The sequence below is a fragment of the Paramacrobiotus metropolitanus genome, unplaced genomic scaffold, assembly GCF_019649055.1.
Source record: "Paramacrobiotus metropolitanus isolate TYO unplaced genomic scaffold, Prichtersi_v1.0 Parri_scaffold0000004, whole genome shotgun sequence".
NCBI lineage: Eukaryota > Metazoa > Tardigrada > Eutardigrada > Parachela > Macrobiotidae > Paramacrobiotus > Paramacrobiotus metropolitanus.
The window spans coordinates 383,238-405,882 of record NW_026570224.1 but is presented as its reverse complement, the minus strand read 5'-3'; the positions used below and the strand labels follow the sequence as shown (position 1 = coordinate 405,882).

At 42.9% G+C, this 22,645-nt stretch overlaps 4 protein-coding genes across 5 annotated transcripts; 2 read left to right on the top strand and 2 right to left on the bottom strand.

Annotated features, from left to right (window-relative positions):
• The first annotated feature begins 693 nt into the window (after positions 1 to 693).
• Positions 694 to 1,929, top strand: LOC129599779 (acanthoscurrin-2-like). The gene is made up of 2 exons (XM_055498105.1): positions 694 to 1,002; positions 1,226 to 1,929. The coding sequence occupies exons 1-2, from the start codon at positions 921 to 923 to the stop codon at positions 1,630 to 1,632; spliced, it is 489 nt and encodes a 162-aa protein (XP_055354080.1). The 5' UTR covers positions 694 to 920; the 3' UTR covers positions 1,633 to 1,929.
• A 65-nt stretch (positions 1,930 to 1,994) lies between these two features.
• LOC129602623 (mucin-2-like) lies at positions 1,995 to 6,021 on the bottom strand. The gene is made up of 7 exons (XM_055501696.1): positions 5,741 to 6,021; positions 4,862 to 5,232; positions 4,653 to 4,755; positions 4,434 to 4,573; positions 4,163 to 4,367; positions 3,871 to 4,070; positions 1,995 to 3,776 (listed from the first exon to the last, which is right to left on the bottom strand). The coding sequence occupies exons 1-7, from the start codon at positions 5,892 to 5,894 to the stop codon at positions 2,181 to 2,183; spliced, it is 2,769 nt and encodes a 922-aa protein (XP_055357671.1). The 5' UTR covers positions 5,895 to 6,021; the 3' UTR covers positions 1,995 to 2,180.
• Positions 6,022 to 8,228: 2,207 nt separating this feature from the next.
• LOC129602833 (uncharacterized) lies at positions 8,229 to 11,261 on the bottom strand. The gene is made up of 4 exons (XM_055501997.1): positions 9,825 to 11,261; positions 9,630 to 9,695; positions 8,665 to 8,781; positions 8,229 to 8,385 (listed from the first exon to the last, which is right to left on the bottom strand). The coding sequence occupies exons 1-4, from the start codon at positions 10,833 to 10,835 to the stop codon at positions 8,266 to 8,268; spliced, it is 1,314 nt and encodes a 437-aa protein (XP_055357972.1). The 5' UTR covers positions 10,836 to 11,261; the 3' UTR covers positions 8,229 to 8,265.
• A 2,296-nt stretch (positions 11,262 to 13,557) lies between these two features.
• On the top strand, positions 13,558 to 22,220 carry LOC129601876 (trithorax group protein osa-like). Of its 2 annotated transcripts, none has more exons than XM_055500813.1 (8): positions 13,558 to 13,655; positions 16,527 to 17,976; positions 18,202 to 18,290; positions 18,403 to 18,609; positions 18,664 to 18,858; positions 19,120 to 19,697; positions 19,904 to 21,459; positions 21,681 to 22,220. In XM_055500813.1, exons 2-8 carry the CDS (start codon positions 16,749 to 16,751, stop codon positions 21,995 to 21,997), a joined length of 4,170 nt encoding a protein of 1,389 aa, XP_055356788.1. In that variant the 5' UTR covers positions 13,558 to 13,655; positions 16,527 to 16,748; the 3' UTR covers positions 21,998 to 22,220. The 2 variants fall into 2 exon arrangements, with proteins under 2 accessions (XP_055356788.1, XP_055356781.1); XM_055500806.1 differs by lacking the exon at positions 13,558 to 13,655 and adding an exon at positions 15,552 to 16,369.
• Positions 22,221 to 22,645: the final 425 nt, after the last annotated feature.

Genomic DNA, 22,645 nt, shown 5'->3' with positions numbered 1-22,645 from the left:
TAGGTTGAACTGAAAATAGCGCACGTTGCAAGATATGTAAATTGGTCTACATTTGCAGTTCTGTACTCGTACAATAAGGACGTAATCTGAACGTTCAGTGCAGGCCCAGAAGCAATTAGCAAGCAATATGATAGTTATTTTATTTGTTGCAGATCTAGAAAAACCGCATAACCACGGACCACATTGCATTACATTATGACATTTATTTGCTAATGGTAAGAGAGATGGCAGGTACGATTGTACGACTTTCTGAAATGATTACGTTCCTTACCATTAGATTGACTGCATGAGCAGTCGTCCCAGGTAAATTCTTCAGCTATCAAACGATGACATGGGTTTCGTATGAGCAGAATGCCGCGACCATGTTGTTAACAGATAATCGATTACGATCATTTGTTAGCGGTAAATTCTGTCATTGTGAAGAACCAGAAGCCTATCAAGAGCAAAATGTTTTATAGCCATCGTATGAGGCACTTACGGTCGTATCTGTACATGTTGTAGTTACATCCTCATAAGATGAAAAGGACAGAAGTTTCACGCGTTTTGTTAAGTATTGCTGGAAACGTAGCCTGATGATGAGTTAATACATGAAAAGTTAAGTGCTAATGTCGTAATCTGGCAGTAATAACTGGAACGGAAATGGTTCATTTGTGTTTTGTCTGCATAAGAGACGTTCTATTATCCGTATTAAACGTTCCTTGTACTGTACGATATGTTACGTATATACCTATAAAAATTATCACATTAATTTTTAGAATGTAGTAAATAAATTCTGAGTTATCATAAAAAGCGAAGCCTGATCAGTTGAAGTTGATCGTAGCATTGTGTTTTGCTCTGCGCGGATTGATTAATTATTAGCTGTACAGAGTACGTAGCGGTGTCCTCGATCCTGTACAAGAATTCTAATCCAGATTAAAACCATGCGGCTTTTCTTGACCTTTGCAGTCGTACTGCTCTTCTGTGCCGAAAATGTTCGGAATACTTTAGGAGCCAAAACATCAAGTACGGAATTACAACGACCTTGTAGATAAAACTTAGCTAAAAGATTATAGCTTTACGTAAGTAAATCTCTATGATTACATGGCGCATATTGTTTCGATGTATTCTGCGGATGGTTTGTAGTTTGTACATTGTACAGTACAACTTAATTGTACTGTAACGGATATCGTGGAAACGACGATTAATGACAAAAGTACGCTGTCGAGGAAGACAATTTTTGTTTCAGGTCAAACCGATCGCGATGGTTACTCTTCCCGATCCAGCACCGATCAGTCTAATTCCTTGACCAGTCGCCAAGGTTACCTCGGCTACGGCATGGGAATGTATGATCCAATGATGGGCATGGGTGGTCTAGGAATGATGGGCGGTGGAATGGGCCTGTTAGGCATGGGTGGACTCGGACTCATGGGAGGCGGTCTGGGAATGCTGGGCATGGGAGGAATGGGAATGATGTCACCTTTTGGAATGATGGGTTTTCCCGGCATGATGGGGTATCCGGGGATGCTGGGAATGGGCATGATGAACCCGCTAATGTTCATGAGCCTGTACGGTATGGGAATGTATCCTGGTATGCTCGGCGGAGGCTTCTATGGGTCCCCTGGATATCAAAGCTGGAATACCGGTCGGTATTGAGGTATTGCCGCCGCGCGTTACAAGAACAGCCTCAAGTGATTACAGTAATGTTCCAATTGAATCCTGAACTGCGACTCATGAATGAGCCAAAACAAAATCGAATGATTGTTTTTTAAATTTCATACTTCACTGACAATAGTTGCATTCACATTCTGTTTTTACGAATTACCTAAATATAATTACTTTTATCGTCAGAAACTGCATTACATTCATTACTACAGTACTACAGTACATTCTTGTACACGCACGTACCGCCGGTACCGGTAATAAGCGTGCGTGATCGCACAATAAATCCAATAAAATTTTACCCACTAAAATGTATATATGAAATATTTTTTAATCGGAACATTCAGAACCCAGCTTCAAAAGAATTTACAGCATGCCAGATGCTGCAGAAAAGCAAGTCGATGTTCACATACGTATGTGCAGTGATATAAATACGTCGGGACAAGATCGCGATGCCTAATGTAGGCTACAACATCACATAGGCAGACGCATCATAAACCAAGCAAATAAAAAAAGAGTCTGTTACTTCTGAGTATCAGCATTTAAATCAGAACCATACGGTTTCCGGTTGACTGACTGGTATCATCATTGTCATCAGAATCCACGAAACTACCACCTTTTCTGACAAAAGCCGACAAGTCGAAGAACTGATGTCCTGGCGGTTGAAAGTCCGGCTTCATTTTATTGTCGTTGCCCGTAATTTTCATAACAATGGACGGAGCCGCTGTCCTCCACTTTTTCACTGTCGTGGGCGTTGTGGAGGTTGTTGTAACTTTATAGGGCTTCTTTGTTGTGGCTGCCGGTTGGTAGTTGTACGACGGTACGGAAGGAACGTACATGGGTAAGTCCATCGGCGGAACCAGGTACGGTGTCTGGTACGGAGAGGAATAGCCCGATGGGGAGGGACTACTGTACGGCGCCGGGGTAGCGTCCTCATAGTATGCATTTGGCTTATATGGGTTCTGGTAAGCGGGAGCGTTTGTGACGAGTGCTGGAGTTGACTGATAAGACGCAGAAGTCGTGGCCGGCTGGTACTGGGGCGCCGGAGCCGGCTGATACGATGGTGACGGAGACTGGTATGGAGCCTGCGTCGGTTGACTATACGGAGGCTGCGGAGCGGGTTGGTATACCGGCGCCGGTGCTGGTTTGTTGTAGGAGTCATACGTTGGAGGGGATGGATTATACTGCGCTTGTGGGGCGGGTTGATACATCGGCGCCGGTGTTGGTTTGCTGTAAGCGTCGTACGGTGGCGGGGATGGACTATACTGCGCTTGAGGGGCGGGTTGGTACTGTGCCGGCGCAGGAGCCGGTTGACTATACTGGGGCGGCGATGCGTAACCAATTGTCGGAGCGGGGGCATTATACGGTGCCACCGTGGATGCCGGTGCGCTGTACGATGACCCAGCAATTATGATTGGATACTGGTTTCCGTTGTTGATCTGCTGGTAAGAAGGACCTTGAACGTCCACTGTCGGGTACGACGGCCAAGATGCAGGTTGGGAAGCTGGTTGGTATGCCGGGTTCGGTGCCGGCTGACTGACATAGGATGGCGGTGACGGAGTCGGTTGGTATTGGTACTGGGGTGCCGGTGTTGTGGCATAAACTGCCGGTTGGGTCGATTGGTAAGAAAGAGGCGAGGGTGGAGTCGGATACTCTGGATAGGATGCCGGTGGTGCAGGAGCAAATTGGTACTGGTTTGCCGGCTGGTATTGGGGTGAGGGAGCCGGCTGATACACAGGGACGACCGGTGCGGGTGCCGGTTGATACGACGGGGCCGGTGTCGGTTGATACTGAGGCGCGGGGGCCGGTTGGTACTGCGGAGCCGGTGTCTGGTATTGTTTGTAGGGCTCGGGTTTTGGAATGTCATAATAAGTGTGTGGGGCCGGTGGAGATGGGACAGCAACATATGACGATGGTTGATTTTGAACATAGTTGATTCCGGATAGCAGGGAAGGGTCATAAGATGCCGGTAACTGCGAATACACTGGAAGCTGCTGTGGTAAATAAGGATTGCTTTGATTTGACACCCCGTAGATCGGATACGGAATGTAGATTGTATAACGTCCTCCCCCGGTGGAAGATGGAGTGGTGCCGCAAGTGCCAAATAAATCGAATAAATTAGTTGGGCCAGAGAGCAGCTACAATCATAATGGAATGTCAGAAATCACCGCCAAAGTGCAAACTAAATGCGAAAACTGGTATTAGTTGTAATGTTGACATTACTACACGCACCTTTCCGGTGGGATCATAAAAGTAAACATTGTTGGATGTATCGGTAAATGCTAAACGATTTGTGCTCCGCAAATATGTTGCCGTTATATAGTTCTGGTAGCTGCTGTTGAGACCCTGATTGTTCAGTACGGCGATGCCGGGTGGAAATATTGTTGAGTTGAAAAAGGAATTAAATCCCGGGGCCAGCAAAAATAATTGTTCTGTAAAATTAGTATGTAGTTGTTTGGGAAAAGCAAGCTACTCACGCACAAAACCGTTGCAAAATTTTGAAACATAGAAAACTTTTCCTTACTGTAAATTGTGCCATTCGATGCGGTCAGATTTACACTTGTCAAGCAGAATCCATTATTAGGGCACACCGCAAAATTCACGGCCGTTGCAGTGCACACAGTATTCCCACCGCATAAATTCGTGGGAATCGTTCCCAGTAATTCCGACAGAGTGTGGTCAGTACTAGCTGTTCGGTTGGGGAAATTCATCCAATGCAAATTTTTGCCCTGGAGACAGATCAACATTGCTACTTTTATTCAGCAGTTAACCGTTTATGATCACGATTTTATTACCTGGAAGAATCCCACATTGCATGATGAGTCTACCAACGCCGAGTCGACCGATGATGACACAGCACCACCGGTAAGCGTGCTTAGGCTATACGGGCCACCCAGAATCTTGAATTCATCATTGATCTGCCATGCACTGGAATCTGCATAAATTTGAATATAAAATTATAAAATTTCGATTATTTTGCAGCAGTAAATTTCGATGAGATCCAACATGCGCACCGGAAATAATGAAATCTCTGCCGTCACATAATTCAAAGGTTGCGTTAAACTGGATTGCTTGCCGGTTGGAGCAGTAATCTGTGAGATTCACTACAGGTGTATCCTAAATTAATACAAATGTGACAAAACATTATCATATTTCTTATGTACATAAGAAATCTTTTGTAGAAAATGATTTTTGAGTCAATTAACAAAAGTAAGTAACATACATAGACGCAACAGGTCGCTTCGATGACGGCGGGCGCAATGTTGATACAATCTTTTGTGGGATGTTTCGTATATCCGTCTGGGCATCTGCCGCTCGGAATACGATTTAGCCGGTTTGGACTGGCCAAGAGCTGGGGAATATTCAGGGTTTCGACGAACGGAAGTGCCGGGTAATTACAGAAATTCCGGTTGTCAGTTCCACACTTCACATCACTGTCGATTATTCCGGTCGCTGATGATACCAACGAAAGGGTTTGTGGGTAGGTCGAAGTTGTGGCAGAAGATGGTTGTCCGTTGATTAAGTACTGGATGCTGTTAGGCGTTATATATGAACTTCCATAACCTTGGACTCGATCAGCGCCATACTGGTTCACTGATGCGAATAGATAAAAAATTATTAGAACGGCGCGTCTCTTGTTATTCATAGTCGCATTTATCATTTTTAATTCATATTAGCGTTAACTTTTTCGGAGCCAAAAATTAACCAAACAGCACTGCACTGCTGCGCCCATTTTTCTGGTATTTAAATAAAATAATATTAATAAGGTTGAAACCGTGTAAAATTAGTCACATCTTCAGAAATGTCAATGCCAGTAATAAATAACTAAGTTAAAATATTTTTGAACCACTTGCAGTTCAGATTTATACCTGCAATCACAAGACTTGAGGTCGGATCTAATTGCTCGTAATTAAAATCTCGTTGGTAATCAAATTGCTAAGTTCTATTGTTAAAATCTTTTGACCATAACAGAGATGATGTAACACAAGTTCTTTAATTCTTTCTTTGCCGTTTACTTAACCATAAATCGCATTTATTATGTATGTTACCTAGGCAGGATGAAATTAATTTTTACTTGCATGCAAATGTAAATGTTCCTTACAGTCTTTCGAATATCCAAGCCGCGAATTGTTCTGTTTTGCTAGCAGCCTTTTCCATACCGGCTCAAAATCTTCGTATGTGCTGGCACGCAGAAAGGGAAATGCGGACAAGATAAGAAGCGATAACACAATTGGGATGTCATATGAAATAATCATCTTTATTTAATTAACGTAATGTGTCTGTGGGAAACAACAATTCCTTTGAAATATTACCACACTTTAACCGAGTAGACGTTTATTATGATTCGTAAAATTTTCATGTCCGAAAATCAAATGCAGTAAAGTACATTTTGAACGCACCGAACGAACACCTTTACGGATGCGGCGATTATGTCGATTAGTTCGGTTCCACCTCTGTCTTGGGCAAAAAATTACACGTGAGCTTGTTGTTCGAAGTTTTCAAAGTGCAAAATTTATTGAAAATTAGTACAAAAGACTTCACATGTAACACGTAATAGCAGGCATCATGCATGGTGATTAAATTAGGCCAACGGAGGAGGATGGTGTGCGTATTCAGCGGCAGCAAGTAAGCGATGGAATTATTTTATGCTAACCAGCAAAAGTCATTATACCTTCCTATATGTACGCCGCACTGCTTCTTTGTTACTTTAAAATGATATATATGAAAATTAAAGCGATGTACTATGTTATACAGGTTTTTTTCTATTTGACAATACCTGTAAATACTTATATCAATAAGTAAGTAATTATGCAAATTCCAGTAGTACTAACATTACAAGCAGTACCAAGCACGGATCTGCGCGCTTAATCAAGGCTTGGTACTAAAAACTATTCGACGATTGCTGTACATAATTATGACTATCCCATAATCTGTTGTTGATAAGAATTACTAATACTACTACTGGATTGCGCTTTTGTTGCATGAGGTTTTTCGCTCGATATTTTCTGGTACAGTATCACTATACCAGCGAACCGTGTTAGTGATCAGTTAGTGAGTATTATTAATATTGCTAGAGTAGTCTCTTTGTTAATTATCAGGCCGGACCTTTTAAAATTCTGACAATGGAAAGATCACCATTAACCAGCTTATTTGTGTTTGTGAAAGGGAGGACACTTCGCTCCATAGAAGTATGAATAACTGCATCACCGGTCGGCGTGCAATCATCATGCTACCTTACCAAAAATACTGCAGCTAATTTCCGAAGTTTAAATTTTTGGCATCGTAAGATGGGTTTTGCAAATTTCAAATACCGTGACATCAACAATTGTTTAAGAATCTTACGGATGCGAATTGGCCGAAGTGTTCCCATTGTATTAGCACAGTTCATAGCTATTGCAGTATTAGTTGTAAAAAAATGCAGGAATGGGATTACTGCAATTTCCGACTGAACAAGCCGATGTATAACGGAAACTCTACAACACTGCATATGTCAGTGAAATAGCCATACTCATAAAAGATTTTTAAATAGGACAATCTTTCGTATCTTCACTCTCATCTCAGCAACGTATTAAAAGACCTCCATGCATGATGTGTGTAGGCGGAACCAATTTGCAACTAGAATCATTACTACTGTAGATAACATGGTGCATAATAGCAATACTCATGCAAGAGGAAAACACAGTCTGTACATATAGACATGTACACATACACGCATTGTAGTTGATTTTTCATATTTTTATTACAGTATCGTTTGAAACTGCAAGCAGCTAATGGATCGGAAGACAAAGCAATTAAGGAAAAAGGAATATTGCTGCTTGAAAAGGTCTGCCGCATGTATGTGCGCTCTGTACTTACTGCAAGCTTCAAATTTATTGTTAGCGCAGTTCGTGGATAGTGGAAACTGTTAGAAGTTTAGCTAAAAATTGCAATAGAAGTACTCCTTACCCATGCTCGGCTCGTTTGTATGTATTTTTATTACGTCTTACAAAAAGTCAGGAGTATGTAAGTAACTCTGTTGGTGACGTCAATGTGACCTCTACGAGTAGTATAACCATACAACACAGTACTGTACTGTACGTTCAAGCAATTAGATTGCCTTTATATTTGGATTCTCCCAGGATATACTGCTTATCCATGGGAAAACAGCTTACATTTCAGACTGTGCTTGTACCGAGAAATTGGTTGCTATAAGGATTTATCGTTGTTTTCTCAAAAAACTGCCACAGTCACTTGGGAAACGCGGAATAAATTCATTTCCGTTTAGGAATTACTGTGAAATTTTTCTCTTCCGGCACCAAACTTTCACTTTGTGGTACCAGCCAATTACATAAACGTTGGGAGCTGAGTTTCACTGTTCGATACTCCACAGATAATATTATCATATTCTATACCATGTACTCCATACATTCAAACTGCTTGCTTATTTTCACAATAATTATTTCAGATTAAGGTTACAATGCCATGTGACTGGATTACAATGTTGTTTAACTTTATTCCTTTTAGTCTAATTCCGATTATTCATACACCGGCATTAGAAATCTCAAAGCTGTATATAATATACAAAACATTTTGGTTAAACATTTGGGAAAACCATCAACAAATTAGAAATAATCAAGAATAAATTATTTAAAATGAGCCAGAGTAATTCATTTTTTCGTTAATAAGGTTTACAACGCCTTGTACATCTTGTTTTCGACCAACTAATTGCACAAGCACAAGCGCATACGAGACAAGGACGGTCGATATCTGCAACAATTAGGACGTTCAATTAGTAAAACTTTAAGGGTTATGGATGTTTTCTTAACAGGTTATATTACCGGTATATAAAAATTCTGCCAATTTTAGTATTAACTATTAGCATATCCCAATTTGCAGTATGCAGTATGCTTGAACAATATAAGTATTAACTGCTAATACTTACTACTACAAAATGTCATTATATATATATATCATCCAAGGAGTAAAACTACCTAGAAGTACGGTATAATAGCACTATTATAAAATTGTTTTATTGTCCGTTCGTACCGTCAGTATCATATTCCTTGTCACGAAAAAAAATTTCCATGCTGTGAAAGCTTCCGGGCGATACGCAACCTTTTGCAGAATAAGGCTGGAATGCAAGATCATATCTTGAAAGGACCCCTGCAATATCCATATGTTTATAAAAAACAGGAATCTAGTTATTTCTCTTGCTACATATTTCTTACACTAGGCACGATGTACAATGTTACTTTGGCTTCGATTTTAAATGTGCTCTGAATGTTTATTACAGTATTTCAAAGCACAACTGTCATGACACAGCCAGGTTGCACATAAAACAGACGGTACGATATACAGACTTCACTGTGTATTATATTAAAGACTTTCATATTATAGCATGATCTTGAATAATCCTATATGAAAGTCTTTAAAAGTTATATGAAAGGTGTCTTAAACATCTTGAAAACAATATAAAAAATAAATTACTCTATAAAAAATTTTCTGACAAAGATGGTGCGGCTAATACTATCCAGGTCTTCTCTGCCGGCGCCATCTGTATTGTTTGTCAGGAAAAACTATAAAGTCGAGTGCCGGAAGTAGTCGAGTTTGCAATATGCTGCCGTTATTATCATTGACGCAATTCCGTAAAAATATATAATTCTGTTTGCTACACCCTCTGGATTAACGGCTTTGAGGTTACTGGACTCATTTCCGATGCACTGCTTTTGCAAACCTATGTGCAAAAGTTCCTTGCCGACAGCTGTTACCCATACAATGTGATTAGTAAGAAACCCTAACGTAAGGCTTACATTACCACAGCATGCGTGTCTTTAAAATTGCGCGGTTAAAACTTTCTCGATTGTTACTTCAATAAAACATACCACTACTACAGTAAAACAAAAGCATTTTAGCTGCTCATTAAAAAGCAGTACGCAAGGCTAGAAATTGCCTCCCAAACTACAAAATAAGCAATATTCTGTCAAACATAAACGGAGTGCTGTCAGACTTACGTTGTATCTTTCTGGTTGATCACCGTTTTGTGTAGCGCTTATTACCAGCCTCTGCGTCTGCGCCATCTACATAAACGCAAGCGTATAAACGATAGTGACATTCTATATAAAAAAAGCAATTTGTACTTGGTATGTATGCAATGTTGTTATTTAAAAAGGAAATTTGGCCAGTGTTAATTAAATTGTCACCCTGACCTCCTCATGAAAGAGTATGCAAGGAATCAGATAGCAGGCCGGATTCCAAATAGCATGAATAAATAATCCCAGGATGGTGTAGGCCTGTTCAATGGGACGCCCTCCACCGTAAATGACCACCGAGCCCAAATAACCCACAGCACAGGCAATATCCGCTACCCACGCAACAAACACACAAATGGCGAACGTATCATCGGCGCTTTCCGCCAAATTCCGTAACCGTTCCCAATCGGCCTCGAATCCATCGAAAATATACTGTTTACCCTGACGTTTAATGAGCCGGTTAACGCTCTTCCAGCTAAGATAAATACTCAGCACAATACTGGCGTAATAGATCATGCAGACATTCATCAGTATGTTAATTGGTGTGGCCAGCGTATACCAGGCCGCTAACAGCCTCCACAACGGGATTTTTTGCCCAATCATCGACAGCGTCACGGGGAGCATCCATGTCTCTAAAAACTCCGTTTCCCAGCGAATGAACTCCATGACCTCCCAGGATAATGCAAAGATCAAAAGAATGCATACTAAGGTTAACGTGACACGGGAGACGGTGCGACGAGTGTCCACCGGCCAGATATACAGTTCCTTAACGACGTTCTCGGCAACCGCCAGTATGCTGCAACTGCGCATACGGAAGCTGACCATGATGATGGCGCTTTTTAAAACCATAAAGGTGTAACGGCTGTTGTACACGATGTCCTTTAGGGTGCCGATGCTGGCATCGCGTCCAACCGACGCATAACCGAATCCCAGTTCCAGGATGTAGAAAATAGTATGCGCAAGAATCATTAGCAAATACAAATGTACAATCGTAACACAGATTAATTGGCGAGAACACCCCTTGAATTTCGAACAACACAGTATCTGCAGCTTGCACAGAAATTTGGTTATCTCCGTCACAATGGTGTATGGCTGTTGCGGTATGGTTCGAGGACATCCGTTGACCAAACCGTGGAATTCATTGGTCTGGTCAGATTCCACAGCAATACCATCGGTTTCCGACTGCATGGTTAAAAATAACAACAATTTTTGGACAAGAACCGTGATGGACAGTTATAATTAATTACATTAATAGCATTATAAATTATTACTACTTAGGTCAGAATGATATACTTTTGCCGCATTAAGTTAAAATTCAAAACAGAATCATCCAACAAAACTCTGGCATGATAGTATTAATAAATAAAATCGATGACAATTTGATATTCCAACAAGTGCGCAATAGATGATATGCGGAAATGGTGCTCCAACAGTTGCGAGCAGCTGACCAACATAAAATATGCAGCTTTACTCCGATATACATATAGTAGGGATTAAACATGCATTTTATGTGGATTACAGTTCTGCGTGATCAATTCGCACTTTGAAGGTCATAAAAAATCAAGTGAAGTGATGGCAAGTAGCGATAAAAGTAATATAGTGCTATTCCATCAACATATTGGATATCCACTTTGCTGATGTTTGATGAGTGCATCGCGAAGTCTATTAAACACAATCCCTGGAGGACCAACTCGACCACGTACGCGTACAACGGCCAAATCAAATGGATTATGCGGGCTTGGCGACGATCCCCTTAACTGTTTGGATGCAGATTGCGGTGGCACTGCGTCGATCAAACCCCAACTCGACTGCGTCAGTCACAAAGATTCAAAAGTCACTCTATAATTGCCTGGATTTTCGGTACCCGCTTCCGCAGTACAGATACACGGTGGATGAAATGTAATTTACGCCAGTGACCGGTCAGCTATGAAGTGGCCATTACAAACTCTAATATGCCGCAGATCATTAGCCGTGCATGCTTGGGATTGACACAATATATCAGCAAACAGGATTCTAGCTGATTTGATAGTAATAAACTGATTCAAATATTGACTTGCGAGCTACTTTGTATCATAACTCCCAACGGCAGCAGTACTCGTACTGATCTTGAGGTGGATAAATTATAAGAATAAATTGTTAGATGTGATATAATTTGATAATAATTAATGAATACGCCTTCGTATTCATATATTTATGAATTAATGAATTCGACTTGGTACTTCGACGTTCGCATTCCCGGCATTTTCAGCAATACGGGTTCGCGTACCGGAACCAGAGGCACGCTATTCTTCGCGTTGTTGCAACTGACAAAAAGTTTTCAAAAATTTGTTACGTAATAATAGTTGTTTTTTATACAAGCTTGTGCATGAGGTTAATGAAAAACCATCAAATTTTCTAATGTGGAACAACGCATAGAATATCGCGTCTCTGGTGATCGGTACGCGAATCCAGATTGTGAATGTCCCGAACGTAAAAAACGTCGATATATCCACCATGACGTAATCAAATTACAGTTACATATCCGGTATGCATGTGGGAAATTGTCCACATTATGCATATCTATAATTTGTCATTTCAATGATTTGATGCACGGTGCATTTCGTATTAGTATCGGAATTAAAAAATTAATGATAATGGTCAAGATATTGACCTTGCACGTATTAAAACGCAATATTACGTGAGAAAACAGATTAGTAAAATTCGTACTGTAATTATTCGGGCGTATATTGTCATGTAGATTACTAGATATGCGTTGCTACTTGTACTCTTCGCATCGTAAGTTAGTTACGACAGTTTACGATCTTTGGGACACATCGGTTTACGAACTTGTACTCTTGATTAGCGCACACGTTTTTACTTGATCTGCTTTCAATGAACGATTAAACTGCAATAACAGAACAAACGCAGACCGTTGAGCAAGTATTTCTGTATTAAATTTAATTACAATTGTTAGAGAAACGCAATCCAAGTAAACAATAATGTACAATACATATTATATGACATGTACCTACAATACGCTTGCAGTTGCAGGCTTGCAGCTACGTACCATCTCCGTACATGCTCTGTATTTATTTGTATAACAGTTGCGCCAATGTTATACTATATTTTGTTAATTATTAAGTATCCGTAGCTGCGGCATTACACAATATGATGGGTTTGGGAAAATAATTACGTAATGCAATTTATTGCAATACAATACAGCACCGTGATCGAATATTTTATTAACATTCTCCGACATTACAAGGGCGCTCCAGTGAGCAGAAAGCTAGTGCAGATACCAAACAAAAAATAATAACTGCAAAAAAAGCTACTCGTATGTGGTGTTGCAGTATTGGAGGTGGACATTGACCGGTCTGGTTATGAAGCGCTGAACTGTAAAATACAAAGTACCTACATAAGGTCACAGTCTTTCCCTGGACAGCAAATCCCCTGTACTTTTATGAGAAATCTTCCCACAATAATTGTGCTGTTTTGCACTGCCACATTTCCACCTTTATTGAAAATGGGGGGATGCAAATGGGGAGGGGTCGTGTTTGAATTATACTCTGTAATTCGATGTGCAGAAAAGAATCTATTATAACTAATGAAGTCGGATCGAGAGCTCACACCTTCACACCGCATATTGGTAAAAGTATGCAGTATGTTTCGCGAAATCTCAAACGAAAATGTTTTTTTAAAATTAGATTTATTTATTTCGACTGGTATATGTGTACTGTGTAGCAGTTACTCACTTGAAGTACTTGGTTATTTATTACTTACTTACCACTTGAATTTTATTTACATATTTGGTTAGTTTTAAGTTTTAATACTACAATACAATGTAATTGCAAGCACCCAACGGGCTGCAGCCTGCCATCGCAGCGAAACGAAACACATTTCTTGCATTTCTCGCATTTCTCGTTCCAACTTGGAAATTTTTTGAAAAATGATTTGCCTTGTTGTCTTTGTCGCCTGACGGAGAGTACGTAATGTATTGCAGATTTTTTTGGGGACTTCAGAGTTATTATAGTAAGTTCTTATTTCGAGATTGATAAACGACGATTACTGAAAGTACATAAGTACTATAAGTAGCGATGATATTTAATAAGAAGAACAGCATAAAACTATGCATGTTTAGTGAAACTGGAGTGAGAGCATAGTATTATCGTGCAGACGTATCGTTTAATTCAATTTTTATCTCAAATTTGCGTGAGCTGCAGCCCCGGATCAAAACACCGAGGCGGTGAGCAGGCGACGGGCAGCGCTGGCAGTACTTTGTTCAGTTTGACTGCTGCCAGATTACGTGCAAATTTTAAATATTCGAAAATTTATAACTTTGTGTATTCTTTAGCAAAAATTGTATCCGTAGGCTTGAAAAATACATAATAATATACACTTTTTGACTGTACGAATGCAATTTTTTTATTTCGATTGCAAAGTAATGATAGGACTCTCCGCATTTAACATAGTCCTCTATGAGAAAATGGATAAAAGCCAGCACCGGGTTTGCCATAGAGGAGTATGGTAAATGCGGAGAGTCCTATCATTACTTTGCAATCAAAATTAAAAAATTGCATTCATACTGTCAAAAAGTGTATATTATTATGTATTTTTCAAGCCTATGGATACAATTTTTGCTAAAGAATACACAAAGTTATAAATTTTCGAATATTTAAAATTTGCACGTAATTTGGCAGCAGTCACACTGAACAAAGTACTGCCAGCGCTGCCCGTCGCCTGCTCACCGCCTCGGTGTTTTGGTCCGGTGCTGCAGCTCACGCAAATTTGAGATAAAAATTAAATTAAACGATACGTCTGCACGGTAATACCATGGCTTTTTAAACTGGTACCAAACTCCCGATCTTTCCACACTGATTTTCTTAAGTATTGCACTCATCGTACAGAGGCACAGCCCTATCACGAACGGTATAAGCATCAACCGGGCTGCACCGGCGCAAATGTATGCGATACTGATTCGGCCTTGCCTTTGAAAATTAAACTGCTATAAGGCTGTGCCTAAAACAGGCGGCTTCTAATCTATGCGTCACACCTAATATGCAGCGCTTGCCGTTCTTCATCCCAATTCAATAAATTGCTTTAAATTTGATATTAATTTTAGAATTAATAGCCACCGAAGGTTCATTTCGTTTATATCGGTGTTGATGGCAGGTTTTGATTAGTATTATTATCACAGCAGCTGTGTCCCTAATCCCTATCATTTATAAGTTTTCGTGTTACAAATGAAGCAGATGCGACAATAATTTTCGACAATCATAACGAAAGTTTTCACAGAATCGCTCAAAATCCACTGAATTCAGTAGGCATATTTACTACTGTTCAAGGTAATAGCAGCGTGCGATTTCGGTTTAAACTTTCAACCAACCAGCCAACCGATTCAAATTTTAGAGTATTTCTTAAGTTAACGGAACTGTCTGTGTTCCTTTAAGATACAGAATATTCGTAACTTTGCACGCAGCAACAAACTAAAAGCTGAAAACGCAATTTTTAAGTTACAGAGCACCTTAAGTGCGCACCGAGAGGGCCTACTGTGAACTTATTACTACACTACTACAGCACTATAAACATCGTTAAATAACTAAATGCTATTGTAATTATTGTAGTTGCCTGCGAAGGTTGAAAATAAACAATAACAATGGTGTCTGATTAATCAGGCAGTGCAAGATGAACAGGGATCGAAATACGGCGAAGATGCAGATTTTACGGTACACTCCAATGATTCACTGGGGCCGCTTAACTGGTCAAAATCATAAAGGGTGGCATTTTACAGGCTGTTTCTGAACTACTATCTGATGTACCTACGCTGGTAATACTATGCTCTCCTGGAGTCTTGAGTCACTCTGGACTGCACAGATCTGTAACAGTCTAACAGATGCTGTGAAAGTATGCAGATTTATTGGGTCATTCAACTTAACATTGGTTAAACTCAAAATTACGCAGTTCTCATCACTTCAACACATAGTACACTTCATCCAGTCTCTTACCGATACAAAACGTTTCCTGAACACACGCAGCGTTACCTCGCATTAAAGCAACACTGATTCTCTGCTTCAGAAACTGAGTGGACCTTTTCTCCTGTGTCCTCTGAAAAAGCATCTTACCGAGAGTAGACATCTTACACTTCGCTTCTTTACTCCACACGCCCATTGTTTCAAAAAACCAAAGCAGAGAAATTGAAATTATCGCGTAAATATCCGTGCTTATTGTTTTTCTTCGCCTCTGCCATCATGGCGGCAGCCCCGGCCTCCTGGGACGTCTTGGCGATGTAGGAAGTGGCCATGGTGTCCGGGCAAGTGACGTCCCAAACCCAAGCTTTGCCTTGGCTGAAGGGGACCGAGGTCATGCCGTCCGGTCGTTTCAGAGTGTTGCGGTACAGGCCTGGTGGTTCCAGAACTGAAGGGATGCAGGCCGAACCACACGCGCGATGAATAACATCTCTGACTTCATTGTGACGGGAAATCTTCGCTTTAAGACGCTTACATCCCAGCCCATGATATCCCCACACGTCAACAGTGCTGCCGCATTTGCACCGGTGTTCAACACATACTGTTGCGCCGATGCGCTGCGCGATCGAGATTCTCACTTCGGTATTTGATAGCAAGGTGCCGAGGCTTGCCACTGGGACCGCGTTAAGCCAGTCCAGATTCGGGTTGCGACACAGCTAGCAGCCGGGCTTTCTGGTTAACGGAGTTTGTTTGACGAAATACTTGCCACCTTGTAAAACGGTACGGTGCCACCTTGTAAAACGTGAATGTGGACTTGCGTTTGATTTTTGAATAAAACTTCTTTTCACATTTTTGCGTACGAACCTGCAATATGTTGCAGTTTGATTGAAATTAGTTTGTGATTGGAGTTGAAGTCGTTTGTTTTTCATGTGTGCAGGTTTCTGATACAAAGTCACTGTGGCGAAGGTTCTCTGGAACGCTTCATCTCGATTCCGAATCAAAACATTGATGTGATTCCTTCTGGTATCGCGACTGTATATTATTACCATTTGCCAGTATTATGCGATTACTGTGTGGAGCCCGAATGCCGTAACGCCGATAATGGTGTGAAATTACGCACTTAGACTGACTTAGTCCTTATCGATCTAAGCCAGGGATAATGGATAAAGGCTACGACGACGGCAGCATGGTTGGCATGGGCATGGGCGCTGGCGATCTTTCCATGCAGCACCAGCAGTCCATGAATCCGTCCCACCACCCCCAGATGCAGCAGTATCACTCACAGATGGGCATGATGTATCCCTCCCAACCACAGCAGGCCCCCCAGCACTCCCAGTCTTCCACCCTCAACCATCTCCTTTCCACGCCATCCGCCTACTCCAACATCTACGGCCAGATGCCCCAGAATCAAGGCATGCGCAGTATGCCCATGTATCCCAGTCAGGGGCAGGGGATGTCGTCCTTTTCCCCCCAGGGCGCCTTTCCTCCCAACGTCCCCCAAATGGGAATGGCTCCGTCACATTCGCAACAACCCACCCCCACGGCGAAATCGCCCTACGGAATGCCCATGGATGACTGGTCGGGGCAGTCGTCGCATTTCGCGCCCCAGATGGGCTCCATGATGCCACAGTCCATGGGACCCCCGATGGGGGGTGGAGGGGGGATGGGTGGATTCCCGTCTGCTCCCGCGCCGCCGCCGGCTGCCGCAGTGCCCCCGGCGCCGCCTGCCAAAAGTAAGAGCAAAAAAAAGAAGAGCGCTGCGGCGGCGTCATCCGCCATGTCCCCCAGCAGCGCGGGCGAGATGGCTGTGGGAGCGCCCCGTGCCTCTGCCCAGCAGCTGCAGCAGCAAGTCCTGCAGCAGATGCAGCAGGGCCCGATGGGCTCAGGCGGGCCCGGCTCTGCTCCAGGTTCATCGAATAGGAAGGGTAAGCAGCAGCAACAACCCCCGCAGGCGTCCCAGATGGATATGTCGTCGTTTGATTTCTACCAGCGGCAAAACCTGCCGCAAGCCAGCATGCATTCTGATCAAGGTCAGATGAGTAATCAATATTACGGCCGTGTCGGCCCTCCAATGCATCTGCAGTCGCAGCCGGGAATGGCACCCGAACAGTCCAGCGCGCAGATGTACGGGAATATGGGCGCTGATCAGTCCGGGCAACGGACTGCTGGGACATCGTATCCTTCTATGGGATCGTCGGGGCCTGGCGCAGACTCCATGGCTGGATATTTCTCTCCTTCGCATGCTTCACAGTCTGGCGGACAGTATGGACGTCCTGCTCAACCCCCTCAGCAGCAGTTTCAATATGGTGGGATGGAGAATACCTACGGAAGACAACAGCAGCCGATGCAGTCACAGATTCCGCTGGATCAGCGTTTTGCACCTCAAGGTACGCGTGTGGTCCTTTTCAGTTTTCACTATGGGTATGGTTTAAGATTTAAATTTTTTGGTACTACTGTTTCGGCCAGCTTGTTTTTCTGTTCGCCTGATGGTGATATGAACGTTTAGTAAGTATTAAAATTCCCCTTATTTTCAGTTATTTTGTGATTGATATGTCGCAGTAATCTTAGCCCAAGATACCTGTGTTTAATTAATTATATCTTTTGATTTGTAGAATTGGATGACGAGGCTCAGCGAAGTGGAGGATCTCATAAAAGTCCGATGTCAATGGGTCGACCACCATCGAGCAGTTCCCATTCACAGGTATAAAACTATAAATGTGTTAAAAATGTTGTAAACATGTTCGTGGATTGTGTTGTTGGGGAATTCTGTGCTCGTGTCCCAACTTGCTTCTGAATTGGATTTCTGAATTCAGTTTAGTGAAGGTGGCGGTCCACCGGGCGAAGCCATAGATATTCCATCTCCCGCTCCGAAGAAAGCGCGCAAACGCTCATCGGCCAGTCAGGCCGCTGCTGCTCCGCCTCCGGATAGCGAAATGTCCAACCTGTCGGCTTCCGATGGTGGAACATCGAGTTGGGGTCGAGAGAGTGCACCACCTGCGCCGCATCATCCACCGGCAACAGTATGTCGGTATTGACTCATTCTTTGTACACTGTGATAGTTGTTGATTTTACAGAAATCGTCAGTCGATAAGCTGAATGTTCTGTACGACATGGGGGACGAGCCGGAACGACGTCCTTTCTTGGATCACTTACTGAAGTTGTTGGAAGAGACCGGCGTAGCGGTAACCAATGTACCGGTTATTAGCAAGATTTCCTTGGATCTTTTCAAGTTCTACAAATACGTGCAGTCTCGCGGAGGATTTGTTGAGGTAAACTTATTGGTCAGTCTGACTCAGTCAGTCCGACACCGTCAGCAGTCGCTGCCTCGCTTGGTTTTCCTTGTGAGCAGAAATCATCCACTAACAGAGTTGGCTTTTTAACGGGTACATGTCCAAGCTATATCTTAGAAACAATTGCAAAATTTATTGATTGTACCCTAGGAAAAACTTTGCTTTGCAAATTTTTAAAAAATAATTGCTTTCGGTATCTCGATTTTTCATAACTTGGTTTCTACGGAAGTGTGCTTGCAGGTGCAAAAGACGAAGCACTGGAAAGACATCGCAGGTTATCTGGGAATCTCGGCACCTAATCCAAATACTGCATACACGTTAAAGAAACAATATATGAAATTCTTGCTGCCCTACGAAGCCCGTTATGAACGCGGTGGAGTTGATGTGAACAGCCTCATCGAGCAGGCTGACGCGGCCGTTGCTCGCTCTCCGTCGAAGGGCTCCGGTGGGGGTGGCAGCAGTTCCGGAGGCTCACATCGTAAACGATCGCGCGCCGAAACCAGCACACCGGCGTCGATGGAAAGTGGGGACAGCAATTCAATGCCGTTCGGTCAAGAGCGTGTCCATATGGGTTTCCCCCCGGCTTTCCAGCAAAGTCAGCCTGGGACAGCTTATCCACAGGACATGATGGCTGGAGGAAATGAAATGTATTGGCCACAACAACAGCAGCAACAACAACAGCCGCAGCAACCACCACCACCACCTGCAGTGCAGTCTGGAATGGAAGCATATGCTGAGCCCAGTGGAGATTACGCAATGCAAAATGAGTATCGTATGAACATGAAAGCAAGACCGCAGCCTTCTGGGCCCTTCCTTAAGTAAGTCATATTGCAGGTGCTGTTTACCTGAATCGTAATAATGAAATAATAGTGCAGTTTTGCGCTTAGCTTCAAGTACTGCTTTAATACAGCTGAAGATGTCATTTCGGTAATTATCGTACCATGCCACCACGTGTTGAAGCCGCTATGGATTTTTAGGTGTTTCTTCCTACTTAGGTTTGGCTGGTAAAATGTATATATTTTAGTGAGATGCCGGAAATGCCAGGAGCGCCAGATATGAACCAGGAGCGCTTCCCTGGTTTACAACAGCAGCCACCTCCTCAAGCATTTACCCCTGGTCCAGAACGTCAGCATGCCCAACCTGGGTTCCCTGGCCAACCCATCGTCCGTTCTCTGCCCATTCCAGCGAAGGATATGCGACAACAACCAGTTGGTGAACTACCGCCAGCAACGCAACAACTACTGGCGGCGGCCCGGCAGCGCCAGATGGCGTCCAATCACACCATGGCCGCAGCCGAAATTGTCTTCCCTCCGGACAGTGTGGAGGCTACCGAGTATCTGTCTCGTAGTCGTCAGAAACTGACCGCGAAAGATGTGGGTGACATCAAGGGCCTGGACATGTGGAAGCTGCATATGCGAATGAAAAGTGGTCTGTTAGCCGAATCGGGTTGGGCTTTTGAGATGTTGAACATCTACTCTTCCGAGGAACAGTATTCGTCGCAGTTTAAATTAGCCAACTTGCCGGCTGGTTTCTTAGACACCATTATTGATTGGTTGGAAGTGGCTTTGAACCGCTTGTTGCGAGATCAGCCAAATTGGTCATCGACTTCCATTGTATATAGTGTTAACATGCAGAGCGACATTGACGCACTGGACAGGGATTTGTCTTATTTTGAGACGCATTTCATCGGAAGTAACCGCCAGGTACCGGGTGGCCAGGGAGCGAATGCACTGGAGTCAGCAGGAGAAAACCCATCCTGGGAAGTCTGTGTTCCTGAAGTGCCGTTTATGAACTTGGTTAGTGAGGCAGATGAGGAGATGGCGCGAAAATCGATCTCCATCTCCACATGTATCCGCAATTTCTCCGCCATTCACGGCAACGAGAATCATCTGAGTAAAAACCAACGTTTGTTACGCTTGCTGGGTAAATTAGTGCTTTTTAATCATCGCCACATCAAAGAGTGTGCACCGGAACCAATGGTGTTGGATGCTGACGAGGAGGGGGCAGGCATTAGTGTCGCCACTTGTGATTTCACCGCGGTGGGTCAGTGGTGGCAGCAGGCGATGGAACACGTGCGGGAGAATGTCCTGGTGACTTTGGCTAATATTGCTGGACACTTAGAGTTATCGGATTGTGAGGAGAGCACGTGCAGGCCCATTCTGGAGGGTCTTTTGCACATGGCGATCTGTCCATCATCGCTGGCGCAGGACGCATTAACCACACTACCACCACAGTCGGGAGATGTGTCTGCCAAGTCACTTTCTTTGGAGGCGCTATCCAAACTGACAGTGACCGACGGTAACGTGGATCTTTTGATTGCTACTCCGAGCAGCCACGAGCTAATGCAGTTTGTGGAGACTACCGTGCAGCTGCTGCCGTTAGGCACCCAAGGGCCACTTGTGCGGGAGTTTGCGGTGGTATTGTTAGCGGCATTGGTGGCAAGTGAGGATAGGATGTGTAGTATGTTGTTGGAATGTCCGTTGGGCGTTGAGTATGTGCTGATGATGCTGGAGGAGTACGCGCGATGGGCCAAGAGTGCCGCTGCCAAGGGCATGCAGTTGTTGCAGCTGGTTGTTACCGGTAAGATCTGTATGTTTGGAATTTCCATTCTGATATTTGATTTAAGCCTTAATTTTACTGATAGCATCTTTTGAAATTAAGAAAACAAACCAATAACCTATAATTCTCAAGCGGCAGACAGACCTTATTATGATGTGCAGAATTTTGTGGCACATAAGGCAACAGTAGGAATTCTAAAGACAGCAAACTGTGTCCTTTATTCCATTGATGCTGTGTTTTAGGAGAAAATGGCGAGTCAGCTAGCGGCATCAATGTATTGATGCTACGAAAATGTGTGGAAATTCTCCACTCTGTGGCGGAGTTCATCGGCGCTTCCCCTAGCCGGAACGGTATTACTCTTCTTAGCAAGTATCAGTCTCGCATCTGGACGCTCATTATTGATTCTCGCTTACCGGAGCCCACTTTGGTCGGGTTAACAAAAATCATGCACTGCTTGAGTGTTCATGAGACTCATCTGAGAGCGGAAAGTGCGCAGCAGTGCAGTCTGGAAAAGGAGCCGGAAAAGACCACAGAAAATTTGCATGCTGTTTCGGCCTAATTGTTATAATTTGTGTATTTTGCATGTGAACGTTTTCATGTCTGTACATCGCCTGGTTCAGCGTTGAATCCGGGATTGTATTTTGTGTTTGCCGCTCTATTTTATTGCTTTTATCAATTTTTTATGACTTTTACATTAACCCTTGGACTACATTTCTGTACTATTAATTGGGTTATTCTTAATACTTTTAGCTACCCTGGTACGATTTTTATTATGTGCTTGGGTTTGTTTTTATGGCTTTAGTTGTTTTGTTGTATTAGCCACAACCCCGTGCTTGTACGAGTTTTAGTGAATTTTGCGGTGTTTTCTTGTCTTAATTTGAAGTATTCAAAATATTGGTAATTTGGTACTTGGACGGTTGTTTTGACATGACGAAATTATGGCGGTAACAGTTATGTGGAAGAAGTCAAACAAAAATCTTCTCTAATAATTTTCTACCGGTCTCAGTTTCCTCTGCGCTGTTTTTAGACCGTACTGTAAGTTTAGAAGGAATTTGTAACGGGATTCCACTAATTTCCTCATATTCGCTTACCATTTAGGAAGTCAGAACTAAGAGGCAGTCCTACCGCATAAAGTGCTGCAGCAGCAGGCTTGGGAAGTTGATGCATAAATATCGTTGCTAAAAATGTGCCGTTAGACATGTCACGT